This window comes from Ostrea edulis, chromosome 10, assembly GCF_947568905.1.
Source record: "Ostrea edulis chromosome 10, xbOstEdul1.1, whole genome shotgun sequence".
NCBI lineage: Eukaryota > Metazoa > Mollusca > Bivalvia > Ostreida > Ostreidae > Ostrea > Ostrea edulis.
In genome coordinates this window covers 10,699,290-10,717,942 of record NC_079173.1, presented here as the reverse complement: position 1 = coordinate 10,717,942, position 18,653 = coordinate 10,699,290, and the positions used below count along the sequence as shown (strand labels likewise).

Here is an 18,653-nt window from a genome sequence, read left to right as displayed (position 1 = left end):
TTTAAACTAGTGGATACGTTGATAAATGTACGCAATTATACTGTCTTGTTAAAGGTTCGAAGTCAACAAACCATGTGCATCTCGTAAAAACAACCTTTAAAAAATGAAGGTGTATAACAAAACAGTTATAGACTGTGTCCTCGGACAACAGCTGTTTTGTTTGACCTTCAAACGGATCTGTTGCCCTCAGCCTACGGCTTCGGACAACAGATCTGTCTTGGGTCAAATAAAACAGCAGTTGTCCTCAAACCGAGTCAATAACTGTATATTATTACCCAATAATTAAAATACTTGTGATTGAAGTGGAACAAATTTACTATATGCCCGATGATTTTTGCTATAAATAGCATGTGGTGCGTTTATATGGTGATAAAAATAAATATAAATCATACAATTTTCTATTGAATTGAATGAAACATTGGGAGTATATATGTATGAAGTAACACCTTTTTGATGATACATGTATATTGGTGATTTCGGCACTTTTGGGGGGTGTTTTCAGTAATTATCTGGTGTTTCTGCTAATTCCATGGACCGGTGCATTAGGCCTTAGTCAGAGTTAAGTAGATACACAAGCTTTCATTCCATGACCAAAAAATAATTATTGTATCAATTTGAATATTCCCAATTCAACTTTGGTCCAAAGTTGGAGAAATCAAATGTTATATTCACCTTGAGGGCACATTCGAATTAACATAACATTCTATTTTTTTTTTATTCTTGGATCACCTCAAGCTGAATATATTACCACAGACAGTTCATAGCAAACCTAATAACTGAAAATGTCCACACTTTGTTATGTTTCTGCACAAATTCATCATATTTCTTACTGACTTACAATAGAAATATTGCTGGCAGTCACATGACTTAATGTTTCATCCAATGGCAAAGTGACATTTTTGTATGCTGCAAAATGATAAAAGGGTGGCAATTTTAATAATCGTATGCCCAAGTCAAATGTTCAATTGCTCATGTGCTGCATTGTTTAAGGAATGTACTCGATTTATTGCCCATGAATGACAGTACAGCTTTACTTGATAATGTTTACTAAACTCAAACATACACACATAATTCGAGTTTGCATGCATTTTATTGAATATTTAATCTAATCATCTGATTAACATAGAAAACACAAATATTTAACATCATATAATACATGAAGTGGTGGTTTGGGTTTACAAAATTTTTAGACTAAGCACCAGAACAATGAACAACTCGATTTAACCTGGCCCTTGTGTGTCGATTATTTAATACACCCGGCCCCTCGTGTGTTAATTATTTTACATCTGGCCCCTCTTTTGTCGACCATCTTGCATCTGGCCCCTCGTGTGTCGATCAGCTTACACCCAGCCCCCTCTTCTGTCGATTATCTTACATCCAGCTTTGCTTCTGTCGATTGTCGTATATCACTTTAATCAACAACTATGAAGGAAACTTGAACTTCTTCAACCATTCCTGGCAACAGTTCAAGATCGAGAAACACAATTCCACCTATGAACTTCAATTTACTTGTCAAAAAGGTTAATAAGATGGTAGGAAGCATATGATAAAAAACCTGCACTATGCAAAACAAGACATTTCCTAATTCAGTCAAGAAATTGCCAGACTAATAATACTATGTATAGTTACACTTTTCTTAGCAGAGCTAATAAATCACATTTGGTTCATCGCCACTCGTTTTCAGCCCTTATCTAAGATTCAGTGCCCGACTATGCCAGCCTATTAAATAATCAGGCCCTGTTCAGATGAATCGATGTACTTAAGGTTATTTTTACATGTATAAGTAATTTAGAATTGTGCAATACATGACAAAACAAGGTGCTTATGAAAGCTACAAAAGTTCTACTGCTAATTATGTGTTGCGTCATTTCTGAAATTTCTACATCGTCATAAAGTATCTTATTTACAATAGGAAGTACTGCAGAATCACATGTTATATTTTTGGTAGAGTTAAAATTTCGTGGTACGATGTCTGTGAGGTCTTTTTTGATTTTTTGATAGAGGGAAAAGGTAAAAAAAAATCCTGCTTCGTTGTCAATTCTTCATGGGCATGTTTATATCACGAAATCAGAGACGTCACTCCACTAATGACTGTACAGTACAAGTTCCTGTCATTTAAGATCTCGGTTCCATCAGAAGCTTAACTCCATTTTCTGGCTTTATTAGTCCGGCTTTAGAGATAGTGAGAGGGATCTGGAAAATAATAATCATTGTTACAATATTATTATCCTAAGGTAATGAAATAGCTTACATAATTGTACAGTCAACCCTTGTTATCTCGACCCACTCCATGGAACCGAGAAAAAACTTTGAGATATCCGAGGATTCGAGATATCAAAGGTAAAATACTTGGAGAATGAGTGGTTGGAACGTTCAAATCGCTTTGGCATATTCATGGTATTTAAGATATCGGTGTTCGAGATACCAGAACTTTAACTGTATGTAGTACATATAATGTACTCAAGTATGCAGCGTTAAATATAAATACGGTGTGAAATGAATGCGTCTCTGTGATAAAGGCAGCAGATGGAAGTTGGACGCCATCCTAACTTGAATCAAATTAGAAATTATACTGAGCAAAGGGTGAAATAGAAACCCAAACAACAAAGTTCATGATGTCATACCATATATATCGCATTCAAAACCCAATTTATGGGTTTAAGAGTTCTCCATCAAAAAATCATCTTTAAAAAAATGAAATCCTCACACAAAAACACACAAGCAACAGTGTTTATGTTAGCACACCTCAATTTTCTAATGTGTAACTAACATGATGTAAAGTTTTATCTCCGCTTGTTCACATGTAACTAACATGATGTAAAGTTTTACCTCCGTTTCTTCACATGTAACTAACATGATGTAAAGTTTTATCTCTGCTTGTACACATGTAACTAACATGATGTTTCTTCACATGTAACTAACATGATGTAAAGTTTTATCTCCGCTTGTACACATGTAACTAACATGATGTAAAGTTTTACCTCAGTTTCTTCACATGTAACTAACATGATGTAAAGTTTTACCTCCGTTTCTTCACATGTCTTGAATCTGTAGTGCTGCAGAATGTAGGACATGGCGAACTTCATCTCCACCTGTGCGAGGCGCATACCTATGCAGCTGCGAGGTCCGTGTCCAAATGGAAGATAAGCATACGGGTGTCTCTTTTCCTTGTTCTCAGGGGAAAACCTAACAAAAACAGAAAACACATTCAGAGTCTTCCTTAAGAATGTTGATTACACCTTGGTTTGCTAATTAAATGAAAGTCTTGGTAACTTAGATACCTATCTGGGTCGAATTTAGTGGGGTTTTCCCAGTACTTAGGATCTCTGTGAATGCTGTAGATCGGGAATGAGATATCGGTTCCTTTGGGGATTGTGTAACCTTCAATATCAATGTCGGACTCTGCCAGTCTGTTTGTCCTGAAATGTCAAAAAGTAAATATACCTAAAATCACTGAAGTTTATCTAATGGTGGGATTTTATTATCAGTAATATAAAGACAAAGTTATCTCCAGTCTGTCAAGCAGATATGTTTAGAGTATATCGATGAACTAAATATCCACATGATACCATGGAATCATTAGATTTCATGGGGGCTGAAATTTCGTGGTAAAAATGATGAATAAGTAACACCTTTATCAATAACAAATTGTCACATAACTTTACTTATATCAACATTTGAAGAATTTTCCCAGGAAGAAATCTATACTAATATGGTGGTTCTACGAGCAATAAAAGCAGAGAACATTGACAGTTTTTTTGTTTTCAGTTAAATACTTTCTAACTGCCAAATTAAAAAATTTTCAATAGCACTAATTCATAAACTGTCTTATACATATAAATTTTGTCAATTTCTTTAGAAGAATATAACATCCCCCTCCACTGAAAAATAATTCTACAGTTCAAAAGAATTACCTAGCTGCAGATGGATAGAGTCTCAATGACTCACAAAATACTCGGTCCAGGTACTCGAGTTTCTGTACATTGTCATAGTTTGGACATTCCTGTCATAAAATATAATTAATCAATCATTAATAAACATAATTAATTAATCATTAATATCATCTGGAGGAGTGAGGTACAAAAGAGGGTTTACAACTACAAATGTAACAAGGAGTCCTCGGAGGTACAGTGGAGAGATTGACTACAGGGGTGAGAAAGTTTATTACTACATGTTATATTCTCTACTTTGATATCAGGGCGCAATATAAACGACTCCGCATTAAACAGAGTCTCTTTTCCCTCATTTTAATTTCACTCGAAATGACTTAATTGATACCGTGTTTTGTGCAGTATAATTTTTAATTGACAAAGTGTGATGAATCTTTATTACATGTAGATATTCGGGAATTTGCTAAATAACCATCCTTTGATATTTACTGTACCAGTTGATCAGTAAAATTACCTTGCCAAGCACGGTGTCAATTTCTTCGATGAGTTTTTCCTGACATTCCGGATTAGTCGCCAGAAGATATGAAGCGAAAGTGAGAGCATTTGACGTGGTATCGTAGCCCACCAGCATAAACAGAATGGCATTCCCCAGAACCTCGTCCATGGATAATCCTGTGAAAATATTTCATCGACTAAATTGTAATGTAGCAAAATATAGAATTTCAAGACATTTTTTGTATTGAAAAATGTTTGCAGGAAATTTTTTTTGGTAGTCTACATCTAATTGAAAAAAACTAAATGAAGCTGTGAAGAATCCAACAATTAAAGCTCTCTTTTAAACCCAATTTTACAGTATTCCAGCACTTTTTTTTACCTAATTTTACAGTGTTCCAGTATTCTTATTTTTACAATTATTCCGTATGTATACTCTGTACCTCTTTTCCTCCATTTGTCCGCATCACCCTTGTAGGTTTGCTCTGCTTCATCATCGTTAACGTCGTTGTCATGGTGGGCATTCAACATCATCTGCAGGAGGTCTTTACGTTTCTGACAAGAGAAATTGAAAACATGGAAGGGCAAGGCAATTTTTCCCACAAAGGTCTCACGATTTTTGGGCATAAAACATTAATGGATGTTACATACTATTGCAGTACGTGTTTCAACTATGAATGATAAATATTTTTAAAAAGACATCCAGCATCTCAAAATGAAAGCTAAAATGATTGATAAGTATATATGTAATTGTAGCTTAATTGTTTATTTATATGGAATCTATCATGGTATATGCAACACCAGAGAAATTTGATCAGATATGGATGAAAAGTGTAGGGCATGTACACATGTACAACAATATCTTGAAATTGAAAACTTTCAATTTAACTTTATTTAGTCAAAAAATGCAGTTTTAGTAGAAAGCAATATAAAAAACTTTTTAAACTCCTGCTGGACTCGAACCCGCAATCTACAGTTCAGCGGTTGATGTGCTAATCTACTGTGCTACAATGATCAGCTAGGCAATGATTTTTGAGACGAATAGACAAATATTGCTGATATCTATATTTTCGTCCATGTTTTACAAGGAAATCAGCCATTATGACGATGTAGAGTACCCTCCTTAAACAAATGAAGATGTACACCCATTCTTTGTTTCTCTACATACATGTAGCACGCGTATAATCCAATGTAAATAAACTACTTGTACTTGTAAATGTATGATAGTATTTTGATCGATGTTTAAAATTTTTAAATATTCCCAATTTCACAGAAATTTGCACTTTTAATGAAAAGTCACCATGCAATATCAAATTGGAAATAGTGACACTAGGATTCAAGCTAATGATCTGCCTTACAAAGACAACCTTACATCTTAATTCTGATGAAATCCAATAAAACCAGCAAGACAAGACTTCAAAAAAAAAAAAAAAAACTTCCTTCAAGAGGTCAAGGAATATTTATAGCTGATATTCATATTTTATTCAAGTCTCGGCCATCATGTGATTATCAGTTTTACCTGTTCTTCGCCTTTCCTAAACCCAATGGCTTGCTTGGCAACATTCCTGAAAAAGGACATGGGTCCAACTCGATTCAATGGAGATTTTCCGAACCAGTCCAGGACGGCATCCAATTTCGGAAACATCACTAACAAAAGAAATATGTCTCTTATTCAGAAAGACTGCAAATCATTGATACAAATCATATGAAATGTTGATTATCAAGTTTTATTTTCCGACATGAAGTGATACTTAAAAATTCATAATTCATTTACTATCAATGTAATTATTCTTATTCTCAAATACATTCCATGATTTATGCAATGGCATTGACCTTTGCAGAAAGAAATTAATTACAATAATATATCGCAAGTCATATTTTACTATTTATTCGAAAAAGAGATATCTCTTTAACTTTGAGAGATATCTCATAAACTCAAAGAGTTTGAGAGATATCATTTAAAGTCAATTTCAGAAAATGTAATACGAGATATCCTTAACTTAATTAAGAGATAATCTCTTAAAGTTAAAAGACATCACCTTAATTAATTGGCTAAAATGGTTATTCCCATCTAAGAGATATCTTTATAAGATTTTGAGTGAAAGATATCTCTTAAAACAGAAAATATATCTCTCCAAGTTCAAGAGAGATATCTCTCTAACTGAAATATCAGTATATATATATATATGATACTACTTGCATAATCTTGCAAAGATATCTTTTAAAGTGAAAGACTCAGATATCTCTTTAACTCAAAGAGAGATCTCTTTATCTGAAAAAAGATATCTCTCTAAGTGAAAGAGATATCTCTCAAACTAAGAGAGATATATCTCTCTAATTTGAAGAGATATCTTTCAGAGTTGAGAGATGTTTGTTAACCTTAAGAGATATCTCTTTAAAGTAGGAAATATATCTTTAAATTAGAGAGATATCTCTCAAAGTTAAAGAGATATCTCTTTTTCAAATGAACAGTGAAACAGCTTACCATAATGATAATATATAGGGAAAAAATGTTTACTGAGTACGAAAATAAGTTTACAAATATTCCCATAAATCATAAAATTCTCAAAAAATATCCCAAGATTTTCATGTTTGCAGTACTGATATTGAAAAGGGATGCAATTCAAATCAAATTACTTACAAATCAATAATAAAATTGGACTGAATGTGATATTGAAGAATGTTTTCGCATTCTTGACAAATTCGCTCTCTGGATTCTGCTGGGAATCTATGTCAACACCAAATCCAGTGGAGGCTATAACATCCATCGTATAGGCACCAAACACTCTGTCAAAGACCCAGTCAATTTAGTTACATGTACATATGCAATCAGCAACTTCCGGTTGCCGGTAGGCGCTTCCCTTTGAGCAAAACTACTCGTACGCATAAGCAGAATCGAATCGTTAAATTTGTGTCTCGCTAAAAATTCCATCACATTATATTAATATCAATATATATTTGAAAATTGGATAAATCAGATTATTTCCGATTTCTGAGAAGTTTCTTTTCAACTACAGATCAAACAAAATAGCTCATATCATGTTGTATAAAATCTTGATATACTTTTGAAAAAGTTGCAGTATTTAAGGCTATATGGACTGCAGTGGATATCAGCCTAGATAGCTCAGTGGTTAGAGCACTTTTAAAAGTAGTAATGCTGGGGTCCCAGGTTAATTTTTATGCCCTCAAGATCAAAGATCGTTTGACCTACCTTTTAAAAACTTTAACCTTGCTAATAACTTTTGAACAATAAGTGATAGAGCTTTGATATTTCACATGAGTATTCCTTATGACAAGATTTTTCCGTGGGTACCAACATTTTTGACCCTGTGACCTTGGAGTTTGATCTACTTTTGAAAACTTTAACCTTGCTAATAACTTTTGAACCGTAAGAGATAGAGCTTTGATATTTCACATGAGTATTCCTTGTGACAAGACCTTTCCGTTGGTACTAAACCTTTTGACCTTGACATTTGACCTACTTTTTAAAAAATTGACATTGGTCATAACTTCTAAATGGTAAATATTAGAGCTTTCATATTGCACAAGAGCATTTCTTGTGACAAGATCTTTCTACCGGTACCAAGATATTTGTCCTTGTGACCTTGGCCATCTTCGGAATTGGCCATTATAGGGGGCATTTGTGTTTCGCAAACAATTATTTCAAACACTTTTTAACCTCAAAGCAGGCACACGAATGTGTAATTTTGGTGATCAAATAATTATTGTCTTGCAAGACAATAATTCTTCCTTATATTTTTCTTACACTAAAAGCGGTTATCTAACATAGTTTTATTAGATTTCTTTTGTCTTTGTACAAAAACTGCATTTGTCTTCCTCCGAGAGGAGGCCTTTAACTATAAATATCAGGGCAATACCTGTATCCGTAATGGAAAAAGCTCGGAAAACTGTCTGACCTATTTTTAGTCCAAAAGTAGATCAAGGATGGACCAATCCAACTGAAATACAAACTGAACTTGTATTCCTCTGAGAGGTAACCTTTAAGTAAATATCGGGGCAATATCTGTATCCCTAATGGAAAAAAAAAGCGCTGAAAACTGGTTGACCTACTTTTTCCAAAAAGTAGGACAAGGATGGATTAATTCAGCTGAACTTGTATTTTTCTGAAAGGAAGCCTTTGACTAAATATCAGGGCAATATCTATATCCATAATGAAAAAGAGCCTGGAAAACTGTTTGACCTATTTTTTTTCTAAAAAGTAGGTCAAGGATGAACCAATCCAGCTGAAATGCGAACTGAACTTGTATTCTTTCAAGTGAAAGCCTATGACTAAATTTCAGGGCAATATCTGTATCCATAATCAAAAAAAGCCCGGAAAACTGTTTGACCTACTTTTAGTCCTAATGTAGGTCACGGACGTATGGACCAATCCAGCTGAAATGCAAACTGAACTTGTATTCCTTTGTAAGAAAGCTTATGTGTAAATTTCAGGGCAATATCTGTATCTGTAACGAAAAAAAGTCCGGAAAACTGTTTGACCTACATGTACTTATAGCCCTAAAGTAGGTCAAGGATGGACTAATCCAGCTGAAATGCAAACTCACTCTTACAATTTTGAAGGAAAATAGTGTGACCAAATTTCAAGTTGTACATCATCTATTACGGAAAAAAGTCCGGAAAACATGACCCTGACGGACGGACAGCCAGCCAGCCGGACGGACGCACAGACAGCGCCATAACATACGTCCCGTCTAATGACCGGCATATCAAAAATGGTTGCCATCACTAACACAACGAATGCCCCTTTAAACCACTCGATGTGTGTATGTTTTATTCTTTGAAAACTGATTTTTGATTATTGTTCCCGTGCTCTGAACATTACTGATTTTTACTGAATTTACTGCTTTTTACTGCTTTTTGCTGATTTTTACTGATTTTTGCTTTTGTTCTACTCCTTCATATCTGTAGTGTTTATTTTTACTCACTCTTTGAACTCGATGGGTTTTCCAGTTTTAACTTGTCCGTTCAGATTCTCCAGTAACTGCTGATATTTTGCTTTAAATAATGGCTCCATCTAAAATAGCAATAATTTACAGGAAAGTTGTATTGTATTTGAATGTTAAAGATACAATTAATTAAAGTACTATACAAATATCAAGTGTACTGCATTCTAGAGCGTTTATAAAAATCTCAATTTCTTAAAATCAAACGTTTAAGTGGGAGGAGGGGGGGTGTCATTTTCGCGACATTCATTTTTTACAGATCGGGATGTAATGTACGTGAAAATGATTTCACGTTAATGATTGATATTTTATCATATACATTAAACGTGTGCGACAAATATCAAGAGAACCTTTCCATAATATCCCAATACTACACCAAAATAAAATTGTAGGAAAGGGTGAAGATAACAAGTAACACTGTCTGACTGATCAATCCCACAAGGAATACATAATCAAAAGTTGGGCAAACACGGGCCCCTGGACATACCAGAGGTGAGATCAGGTGCCTAGGAGGAGTAAACATTCCCTGTTGACCGGTCACACCCGCCATGAGCCCTATATCTTGATCAGGTAAATGGAGCTATCCGTAGTCAAAATCAGTGTGCCAAGACCGGCTAAAATTCGGTAAAATTTAAACACGTCAGACAGCATTCTATCCAATGGTAGGTTGAATTGGCAAACTAGATCGTTATAACGACCATAGAATTTACGAAATGCTGACTTTCAACGAGACTGTTGAAACCCTTGTAAAATCAGTTTGTCAATAGCCTGCCTCGATTTAAAAACTAATCATACGCAAAATAAGCTCCTGCGTATCGAATCAGTTGAGAGATATAAACATCATATGCAGGTGATTAAGGAATATTGCTACATAAGTATGGGAGGTTGACGACGGAGAAGCTGAAATCATCCCATTTGTTAGAAAGTTGAGTTGTTAGTTTGCTGTTAAAATCTATGTTCTATAAAATATCTAAGTACGAAGCAGATGTGGAAGACTGTGGTGTCTTTTATTTTGAGTTCACTGGTATATATCGAATCGACATATGAAAATGAAAATGATTATTAATAGATAAAACATCGAGTTGAAGGCCACAGTAGATTTTTTTCCTCTCATGTAGAAGCTTTTGAATAAATTCTGCCTTATTAGAATATTAAGAAGGAATGAACTTAACCTGATTTACAGAATGTATTGTACACTCACCATTCTCATTTTACCCGATGAAAATGTCGGAAGCAAAGTGTTCCTGAGAAATCGCCAGTGGTCATCATCTGTATTTATGAGACTATGTTTCATCTCATTTCTTGTAACGAATGTCTTCTGTCAATGGAAAATATAATCGTGGTTACAGACTTTCGACACGTAATTATATGCGACAGTATCTCAGATTTGATGACTGTTTAATCAGATAGGGACTACTCACTGGTCTGTTGGGAGTACGGGAAAAGTCCTTTATCATTATTTCTTTTATGGTGTCTGGATTCGACACCAAAAGCAAAGGGGTGAGACCCATGTATACTCTGAAATGGAACAATTATCGATAAGATAGTGGTGTAAGAATGCATCGATTAACCGCGATGTTTAGGTGCTTTATATGACATATTGATATACTGTGATGTTTAGGTGCTTGATACAATATGCGATACATCGCGATGTTTAGGTGCTTTATGCAATATATCGCGATATTTAGGTGATTGATACGATACATCGCAATGTTTAGGTGCTTTATGCAATATATCGCGATATTTAAGTGCTCGGTACGATATATCGATATGTCGCGATGTTTTAGGTGCTTGATACGGTACATCGCGATGTTTACATGCTTCATACAATACATCGCGATGTTTAGGTGCTTTATGCAATATATCGCGATGTTTTAGGTGCTTGATACGGTACATCGCGATGTTTACGTGCTTTATACAATATATCGCGATGTTTAAGTGCTTGGTATGATACATCGATATATCGCGATGTTTTAGGTGCTTGATACGGTACATCGCGATGTTTACATGCTTCATACAATATATTGCGATGTTTAGGTGCTTGATACGATACGTCGCGATGTTTACGAGCTTGATACGATATATCGTGATGTTTAGGTGGTTGATACGATATATCGCGATGTTTAGGTGATTAATACGATAATCGCGATGTTTACGTGCTTTATACAATATATCGCGATGTTTAAGTGCTTGGTACGATACATCACGATGTTTACATGCTTCATACAATATATTGCGATGTTTAGGTGGTTAATACGATACGTCGCGATGTTTAGGTGCTTGATTCGAACATCGATATATTGCAATGTTTAAGTACTTCATATGATACATCGCGATGTGTAGGTGCTTACATGATATATCGATAGATTGCGATGTTTACGAGCTTGATATGATTTAAGTACTTGATACGATAAAGAAAATCAATATATAAAGTGGAATATTGACATTTTGTTATGCTTTCCGGAAATTTAAGATGAATTTCTTTATATTTTAAATTCAAAGACTATTGACACGAGGCAGCGACGTAAAATCTCTGAAATCATGAAAACAATCCACAACCTAGTATTTTAAAATCATTTCTGTTGATTGATTGATTGATTAAATATTGTTGAACGTCCCTCTCGAGAATCTTTCACTCATATGGAGACGTCATTTCTGTTGACAAATAGCAAATCCACTGTACATTGTACTGTAGGTCAAAAGTGTGGAAACTGTATATTTTTATGAAGGAAAAAAATTAATCAGAAGAGGAACTCAGTTTCTTAATACGATATATTTTTACGATATTTTTCACAAAACATGATCGTGTCGCGATTGCGTTTTCCCCACGATAAACAGTTGTTTTCTTAAAGGAGGGGGCCCATAGCCCCCAATACTGTACCTAATGTATGATGATTTTTGTAAAGACTTCCCTGTCAAAGGGAGGGCGATTGCACCACATCTGAAATTTAATAGATCGAGCTTTCTGTCGTTGTACTTCAGCACTGAAGTGATTTGTAGTGTACAAATACCATCTAATTTCAACAGCGCCCGGAAATTACTTCATGTTGACATTGCCAGTCACGAATAGAATATGTCACCAGAATACCGAACAATCTAGCTTAAGTCTTATTAATATCTATTATCATTTTTATATCTACATCTCAAATTATTTTACTTGCCCAACAACATTGCCATATTTCTTCACCATCTCCTGGTCTGTCACGGCTAAGCCCTGTAAAGTTCAGTAAAGAACAAGCCTTTAATTATCATCTTTGTTTTAAAAAAGAAAGTCAGCATACGTCTGCTTACATGTAAGATGTATATGTATGTCTATTTTCTAAGGGGGAGGGGGGATACCCCCCCCCCCCTTAAAATTTTATTATTTAAGGTTAATCATGGTAAACGATAAAAGAAGTGGTAATATCTTCCACTCTCGGAAAAATAAATGACATAATCTTTTTATTCATTGAATGACTTTCAAAGGGAGAACTTAATTTTTTTTCCAAAAATCCTTAAAATTTGCGTCATATTATTAATTGCACCTTATTAAAAATGACAGAAAATAGTTAAATTACTACATATTTCAAGCCCTATAAATCTGCAAAATTCAAGAGCTTCAGGGGCGGCTGAGGGGCCCCAACCAGGGTGTCGCCCTGGACCGACTGGTGACTTCAAGGCGGCCCCAGACCCCTGCCTCATAACGTTGCGCCCCTCTTAACCGTAATTCCTGGATCCGCCCCTAATCGTTGGTACACTATACATACAACTGTGTTACAAATAATATGAATTTATAACATATCATGACTATGTCGTAATTTTTATAAAACGCATCAATGTATTCCCAAACTGTATGTATGTACATTCATGCAATAGAATTTCCCCTTATCAACTCCACAGGTGTTTGTGGACAAGACTTCCAGTACGCCCTCTTCTTCATCTTCGCAAGCCAAATGTCCGATTGGATCGCTTAAAGAATCGGACACCTTGGCTTGCGAAGATGCCCCTTCTTGTATTTTTTTTAAATGTTCAATATCTTGGGTGTTAAGCGCATATTTTTATCACAAGAGTGGTTTATTTCATTGGAAAACACAAAACTCACATAGAAACCGTTATAGTTCAAATGTCTGATCGTGGAATAGAAGTTACTATGATCTGGGTGGGATTATGTATCGAATTCCCATGCACCAACTAAAACGATGGGTATCGTTTTTCATTGATCTAAGGGATGAGATCAAAAGATCGATGTCGGGTAAAATTCTAAATTCAAATAGTTAGGGAGAGGTGGATAAAATCGCCCGTAAGTTTCCGTCATCCGACATCGATTACACTTTAGTGGAAAAAGAAAAAAGAAAAGACAAGCGACTGTTAAAAACCACATAATAATATTAGATTTTCATGGAAATTTGATAGTTTTAATGTACATTTTCATTTGTAAATGAACAGTAGAAAAATTATACAGAGTGCTATGTGTACTCGTATTATTTAACTCGTTAATCGTTAGATTCAACATTCATCATATTTAGTTTTAAGGGGGAGGGGATCTTAATGAAAACTATGCGAATTTAGGTGGGTTTTTTAAATTGGACATGACATGCATTGATTTTGATCTCGACCCTTTAAAGGAAAAATATAAACAAAAATAAAAATTAACGATGAAATTTCTTGAAATGTTTTTCTGATTTATCACACTAACCCCCCCCCCCCCCCCCCCCCCAACAATCTTCGGACTTTTCAACCAATTGAGAATTTATGTGTCGTTGTAGCAGCAAAATTGTCGCTCCTGAGGGGGGTTGGGGGATGGGTTAGAATGTACCAGAGGAAGTACATCCCCTCCCCAGTTAATTAAGTACTGTAGTTAATGTATATATTTTTGCTGTTCCATTTAGCTCCTTTAAATTCATTTAATGTGCAATTAATTGTAAGTGTATATATATAATACACTAAAAGCGCGTTCTTGCAATTGATTCGGCTAGTGTTCGTATACATATAAAGAATGAAGGAGATGGGTGAACAAGGCGAAAAAAGTGGGTGGATAGGAAAGACAAATTTAAAATAAAATCGCTCTCAAAAAGAGTTAGAATTCTCAAAGTATGATTGAAGGGTAAATTTCGATGAATAGGCATTTTCCTCGCCTTATTCAACCATCTTCTTTTGTTTTCATTATTTTGGGGAAAGGTTGTCAGCATTGTAGGAAAGTTGTATGACGCGCATCATTTAATTATCCCCAATAATGACAATTTGTTGAAATGACGTCATACCTGTCGATTGTACTATAGGCCCACATCCAGGAATGGAGTAGAGCGTTTTACCTGTCGATTATACTGCAGGCCACACCCAGGAATGGGGTAGGGACGGCTTACCTGTCGATTATACTGCAGGCCACACCCAGGAATGGAGTAGAGCGTTTTACCTGTCGATTATACTGCAGACCACACCCAGGAATGGGGTAGGGACGGCTTACCTGTCGATTATACTGCAGGCCACACCCAGGAATGGGGTAGGGACGGCTTACCTGTCGATTGTACTGCAGGCCACGCCCAGGAATGGGGTGAGGACGTCTTACCTTTCTATTGTACTGTAGAGCCACACCCAGGAATGGGGTGGGGGTAGGACCGGGGATCCCATACTTCCTGAATAAACTGTGCTTCCATCGGGTATACCTATCCAGTAAAAAAAAGTCTCATTAATTGCTGTTTAACTATTAAATTTTGTGATAAATCAATTTTCGTTCTTTTCATACAGTGAACATACCCATGCACTGAATTATACTACAAGATAAAAACAAATGCTTATAGATTTTGTTTGTTCTGTATAGATTTTGTTTGTTGTATGTAGATTTTGTTTGTTTTAAATAGATTTTGTTTGTTTTATATATATTTTGTTTGTTCTATATAGATTTTGTTTGTTCTATGTAGATTTTGTTTGTTCTAAATAGATTTTGTTTGTTCTATATAGATTTTGTTTGTTTTATATAGATTTTGTTTGTTCTGTATAGATTTTGTTCTAAATAGATTTTGTTTGTTCTAAATAGATTTTGTTTGTTCTATATAGATTTTGTTTGTTTTATATATATTTTGTTTGTTCTGTATAGATTTTGTTCTAAATAGATTTTGTTTGTTCTATATAGATTTTGTTTGTTCTAAATAGATTTTGTTTGTTCTATATAGATTTTGTTTGTTTTAAATAGATTTTGTTTGTTTTAAATAGATTTTGTTTGTTCTATATAGATTTTGTTTGTTCTATATGCCTTAGAGAATTTTCACTCATACTGAAATGTCCTCAGCTGAAATGGTGAAGTACTACAGATTTAGACCTAGCTATGCTTAGCGCCCAGGGTCATAACAGTGGGGTTCATTAACATGCAGTATCACTCGCCTCCCGCGACACCGTATCACTTTCATCCATTTTCAGTTATTGTTAAATTTTCGAAAAATATTGCCTTCTGTTAAAAGAGTTAACCATTTTCGGGTACGCCCTTTTGACTGTAATTACTTGAGTTCATAAGAGGATTTTGATAATTTCAAATTTCCCCTGAAATTTAATACACTAAAACTGTGAATAAAGTGTGAGGAAAGTTATTACTTTGTCGTCTGTTTATAACTGATTGTCATTAGCATAGCAGTTTATAATTGATTGACAATAGCATAGCAGTTTATAATTGATTGCCAATAGCATAACAGTTTATAATTGATTGCCCATAGCATAGCAGTTTATAATTGATTGCCAGTAGCGCATTACAGTGTAAACTATTTAATAATTTCATACAATGATAGAGTAAAATTAATTTATATGCTGTCATCACATAAATTACCTATACTATTGCAATATTCAAATTATCATATTCTTTGTATTTATATATTCTAAAGTTTGTATGACCTTGTATCTTCTCCGGAGAGGACTTATATATAGGCAGTGTATGCTATTCGATCATTTTATGATTTATCATAATAAAATACTGCATGTTTATATAAATAAATAATGATAATCCTTCGATGGCGGATCTAGTTGGGGTTACATCACCCCCATCCGGTTTGAATACTTTTTCAAAATAAGAAATGTCATTTTGGGGTCTTCAACCCCCTTCTAGGGCGGAAAAGATATAAAATTTGGTTGCAACCCCCAATCCCCCTTCAGTGCCCCCCCCCTAAACTTTTCAAATTTAAGGTAAATCGTGGTATTTTGTTTAGAAAAATGTACTAAACGATAAAAGAAGCAATAATTCCTTCCACTCCCGGAGAAATAAATGACAAAATCTGTTGATTTCTTGAATTACCTTATTGAGAGAACGTAATTTTTTTTCAAAAACCCTTAAAATTTGCGTCATTTTATTAATTTCACCTTATAAAAATGATAGAAAATAGTATAAATGACTAAATAGGAGACATATTTCGAGCCCTATAAAATCTGTAAAATACAGGAGCCACTGGGGGCCTCATGGCGGCCCCCAGACCCCCTGCACCATAAAGTGCCCCCCCCCCCCCGTAACCGCAATTCCTGGATCCGCCCCTGCCCCTTGGTTTTTTTTTTATCCGCACGTTCCGCCTCGGGAAGTCAAATTTCCCCGTCTACGACTCGGCAAATGCCAATATCTAACAGGCCCCATCTGTGTAATTTCCCAATCTCACACTTGTATTGATGAACACAGGTGCTTGGGTCTTAATTGAAACAATGAAATGCTTTCTTTGTCGTGAAGGTAGCAAGCATTTGGGGCGGCGGAAAAGCTAACAAAACGAACAGTTAATTTTCAAAAACACACTGAAATAGAAAACAAACCAGCTATTAAAAATAAAATCAACAGATTCCATTGCAAAACCAACAATCACCGATGCAAAACCAATTTTACAGTCAAGCGTTGTAGAAAAGAAAAAAAAACAGAACTCGCTAACGAGTTATATGCATGTTTTCTGCAATGATTGCTACCTTCATCACCCGATAAAATAACAACCCGAGAGAGAGAGAGAGAGAGAGAGAGAGAGAGAGAGATTTTATATATCTATGTATTTTTTAAAAATATAAATTATATCGTTGTCCCATTCGTTACTTTAAACGGAACAGCAAATATACCCTTTGACCTCGACAACGCTAGCTCCATATTTGGTAATGATTACACGGACAGGTAGTACTTTCAAAAGGAATGTACGAGAAAAGGTTCAATGGATGTACATATATATAATTAGTGAGCACAATCAAGATCCATTAGTACACTGTACTTATGCTAATGAATGAAAGATTAAATAATTATAATCCGATCTTATAAATGTAAGCTAGGGCATTTGCTACAAATGAAAAAAAAAAATATGGATGCATGGTAATTTAGTACAACTATTAAGTAAGTTCCTAAAAGAATTATTAGGAACTTGTATACATTAAAATATGATGTTAAAAATTATACATCAAATGTCCCTTCCTATCAAGCTCCACACCTTATTGGCCGTCATTGAAAAACCAGGCGGTGTTTATTCATCTTATTCATTTTACTTATATAAACATAGTTTCCATTTTCATCATTAAAAAAAAAGCCAAAAAAAAAAAAAAAAAACAAAAAAAAAAAACCCCAACCCACTTTGTTTGTAGCAAGTGGCCTCAGCTGCATAAGTTTACATGAATACTACGTAAAAAGATCGATATCTTTAAATAAAAAAACTTTTTTCTTCAATAAAATAAGTTTAACTCACAGGTAAACAGAAAGACACAGCAGAGTGATTGACAATATCCAGTTGTTAATATTGATCAAGCCTAAAATCTCCATGGCTAATAATGTCCACTAGTGTGACCAGTAACCCTGCTATTCAGAAAACGAACGCTGTCGAAGTTTTTTAATCCCGACGGCGATGAAATGTTCTATGCCCCTGTAAAAACCTGTTTTAAATACTCCAGAACCACTGAGAATGTAATGAGGAACGTATATTGCATAAGCTGTAGCAAGAGAAATTGCACTAGACAATCTCAGTCAATGAAGTCAGTCGCTGTCATTGACATTCAAATCGGGGTCACAGTTCTAGATATTCACCGTTGATTGATACTTACATTCAGATTTGTACATGACAGTTCGTCAATAGTATGGAGGGGAGTTGTCGCCATAACTCTCTCTCTCTCTCTCTCTCTCTCTCTCTCTCTCTCGTCGACCACATATTAATCTAAAGGCAAAAAAGTACTATGTTAGGTATAGATGTAAAGATACCTATAAATGTTTATCCAATCTCTCTGTCGAATTATGAAATAACCCCCCCCCCCTCCCCCCCCCCCCCCACACACAAAGGTTTTTAGAGAGAATATTTAGACTAAGGAAGGATAGTGCAATTCTGTCCTCACAACTTCTGTCGAT

At 34.9% G+C, this 18,653-nt stretch overlaps 1 protein-coding gene across 1 annotated transcript; it reads right to left on the bottom strand.

The window, feature by feature from the left end:
• Positions 1 to 1,071: 1,071 nt before the first annotated feature.
• On the bottom strand, positions 1,072 to 18,377 carry LOC125666792 (cytochrome P450 3A6-like). Its single transcript, XM_048900076.2, has 14 exons — positions 18,004 to 18,377; positions 14,892 to 14,988; positions 12,508 to 12,560; positions 10,768 to 10,864; positions 10,548 to 10,664; positions 9,329 to 9,417; positions 7,024 to 7,169; positions 5,902 to 6,029; positions 4,826 to 4,937; positions 4,405 to 4,562; positions 3,915 to 4,003; positions 3,282 to 3,419; positions 3,024 to 3,186; positions 1,072 to 2,193 (listed from the first exon to the last, which is right to left on the bottom strand). Exons 1-14 carry the CDS (start codon positions 18,075 to 18,077, stop codon positions 2,116 to 2,118), a joined length of 1,539 nt encoding a protein of 512 aa, XP_048756033.2. The 5' UTR covers positions 18,078 to 18,377; the 3' UTR covers positions 1,072 to 2,115.
• Between the last annotated feature and the right edge of the window lie 276 nt (positions 18,378 to 18,653).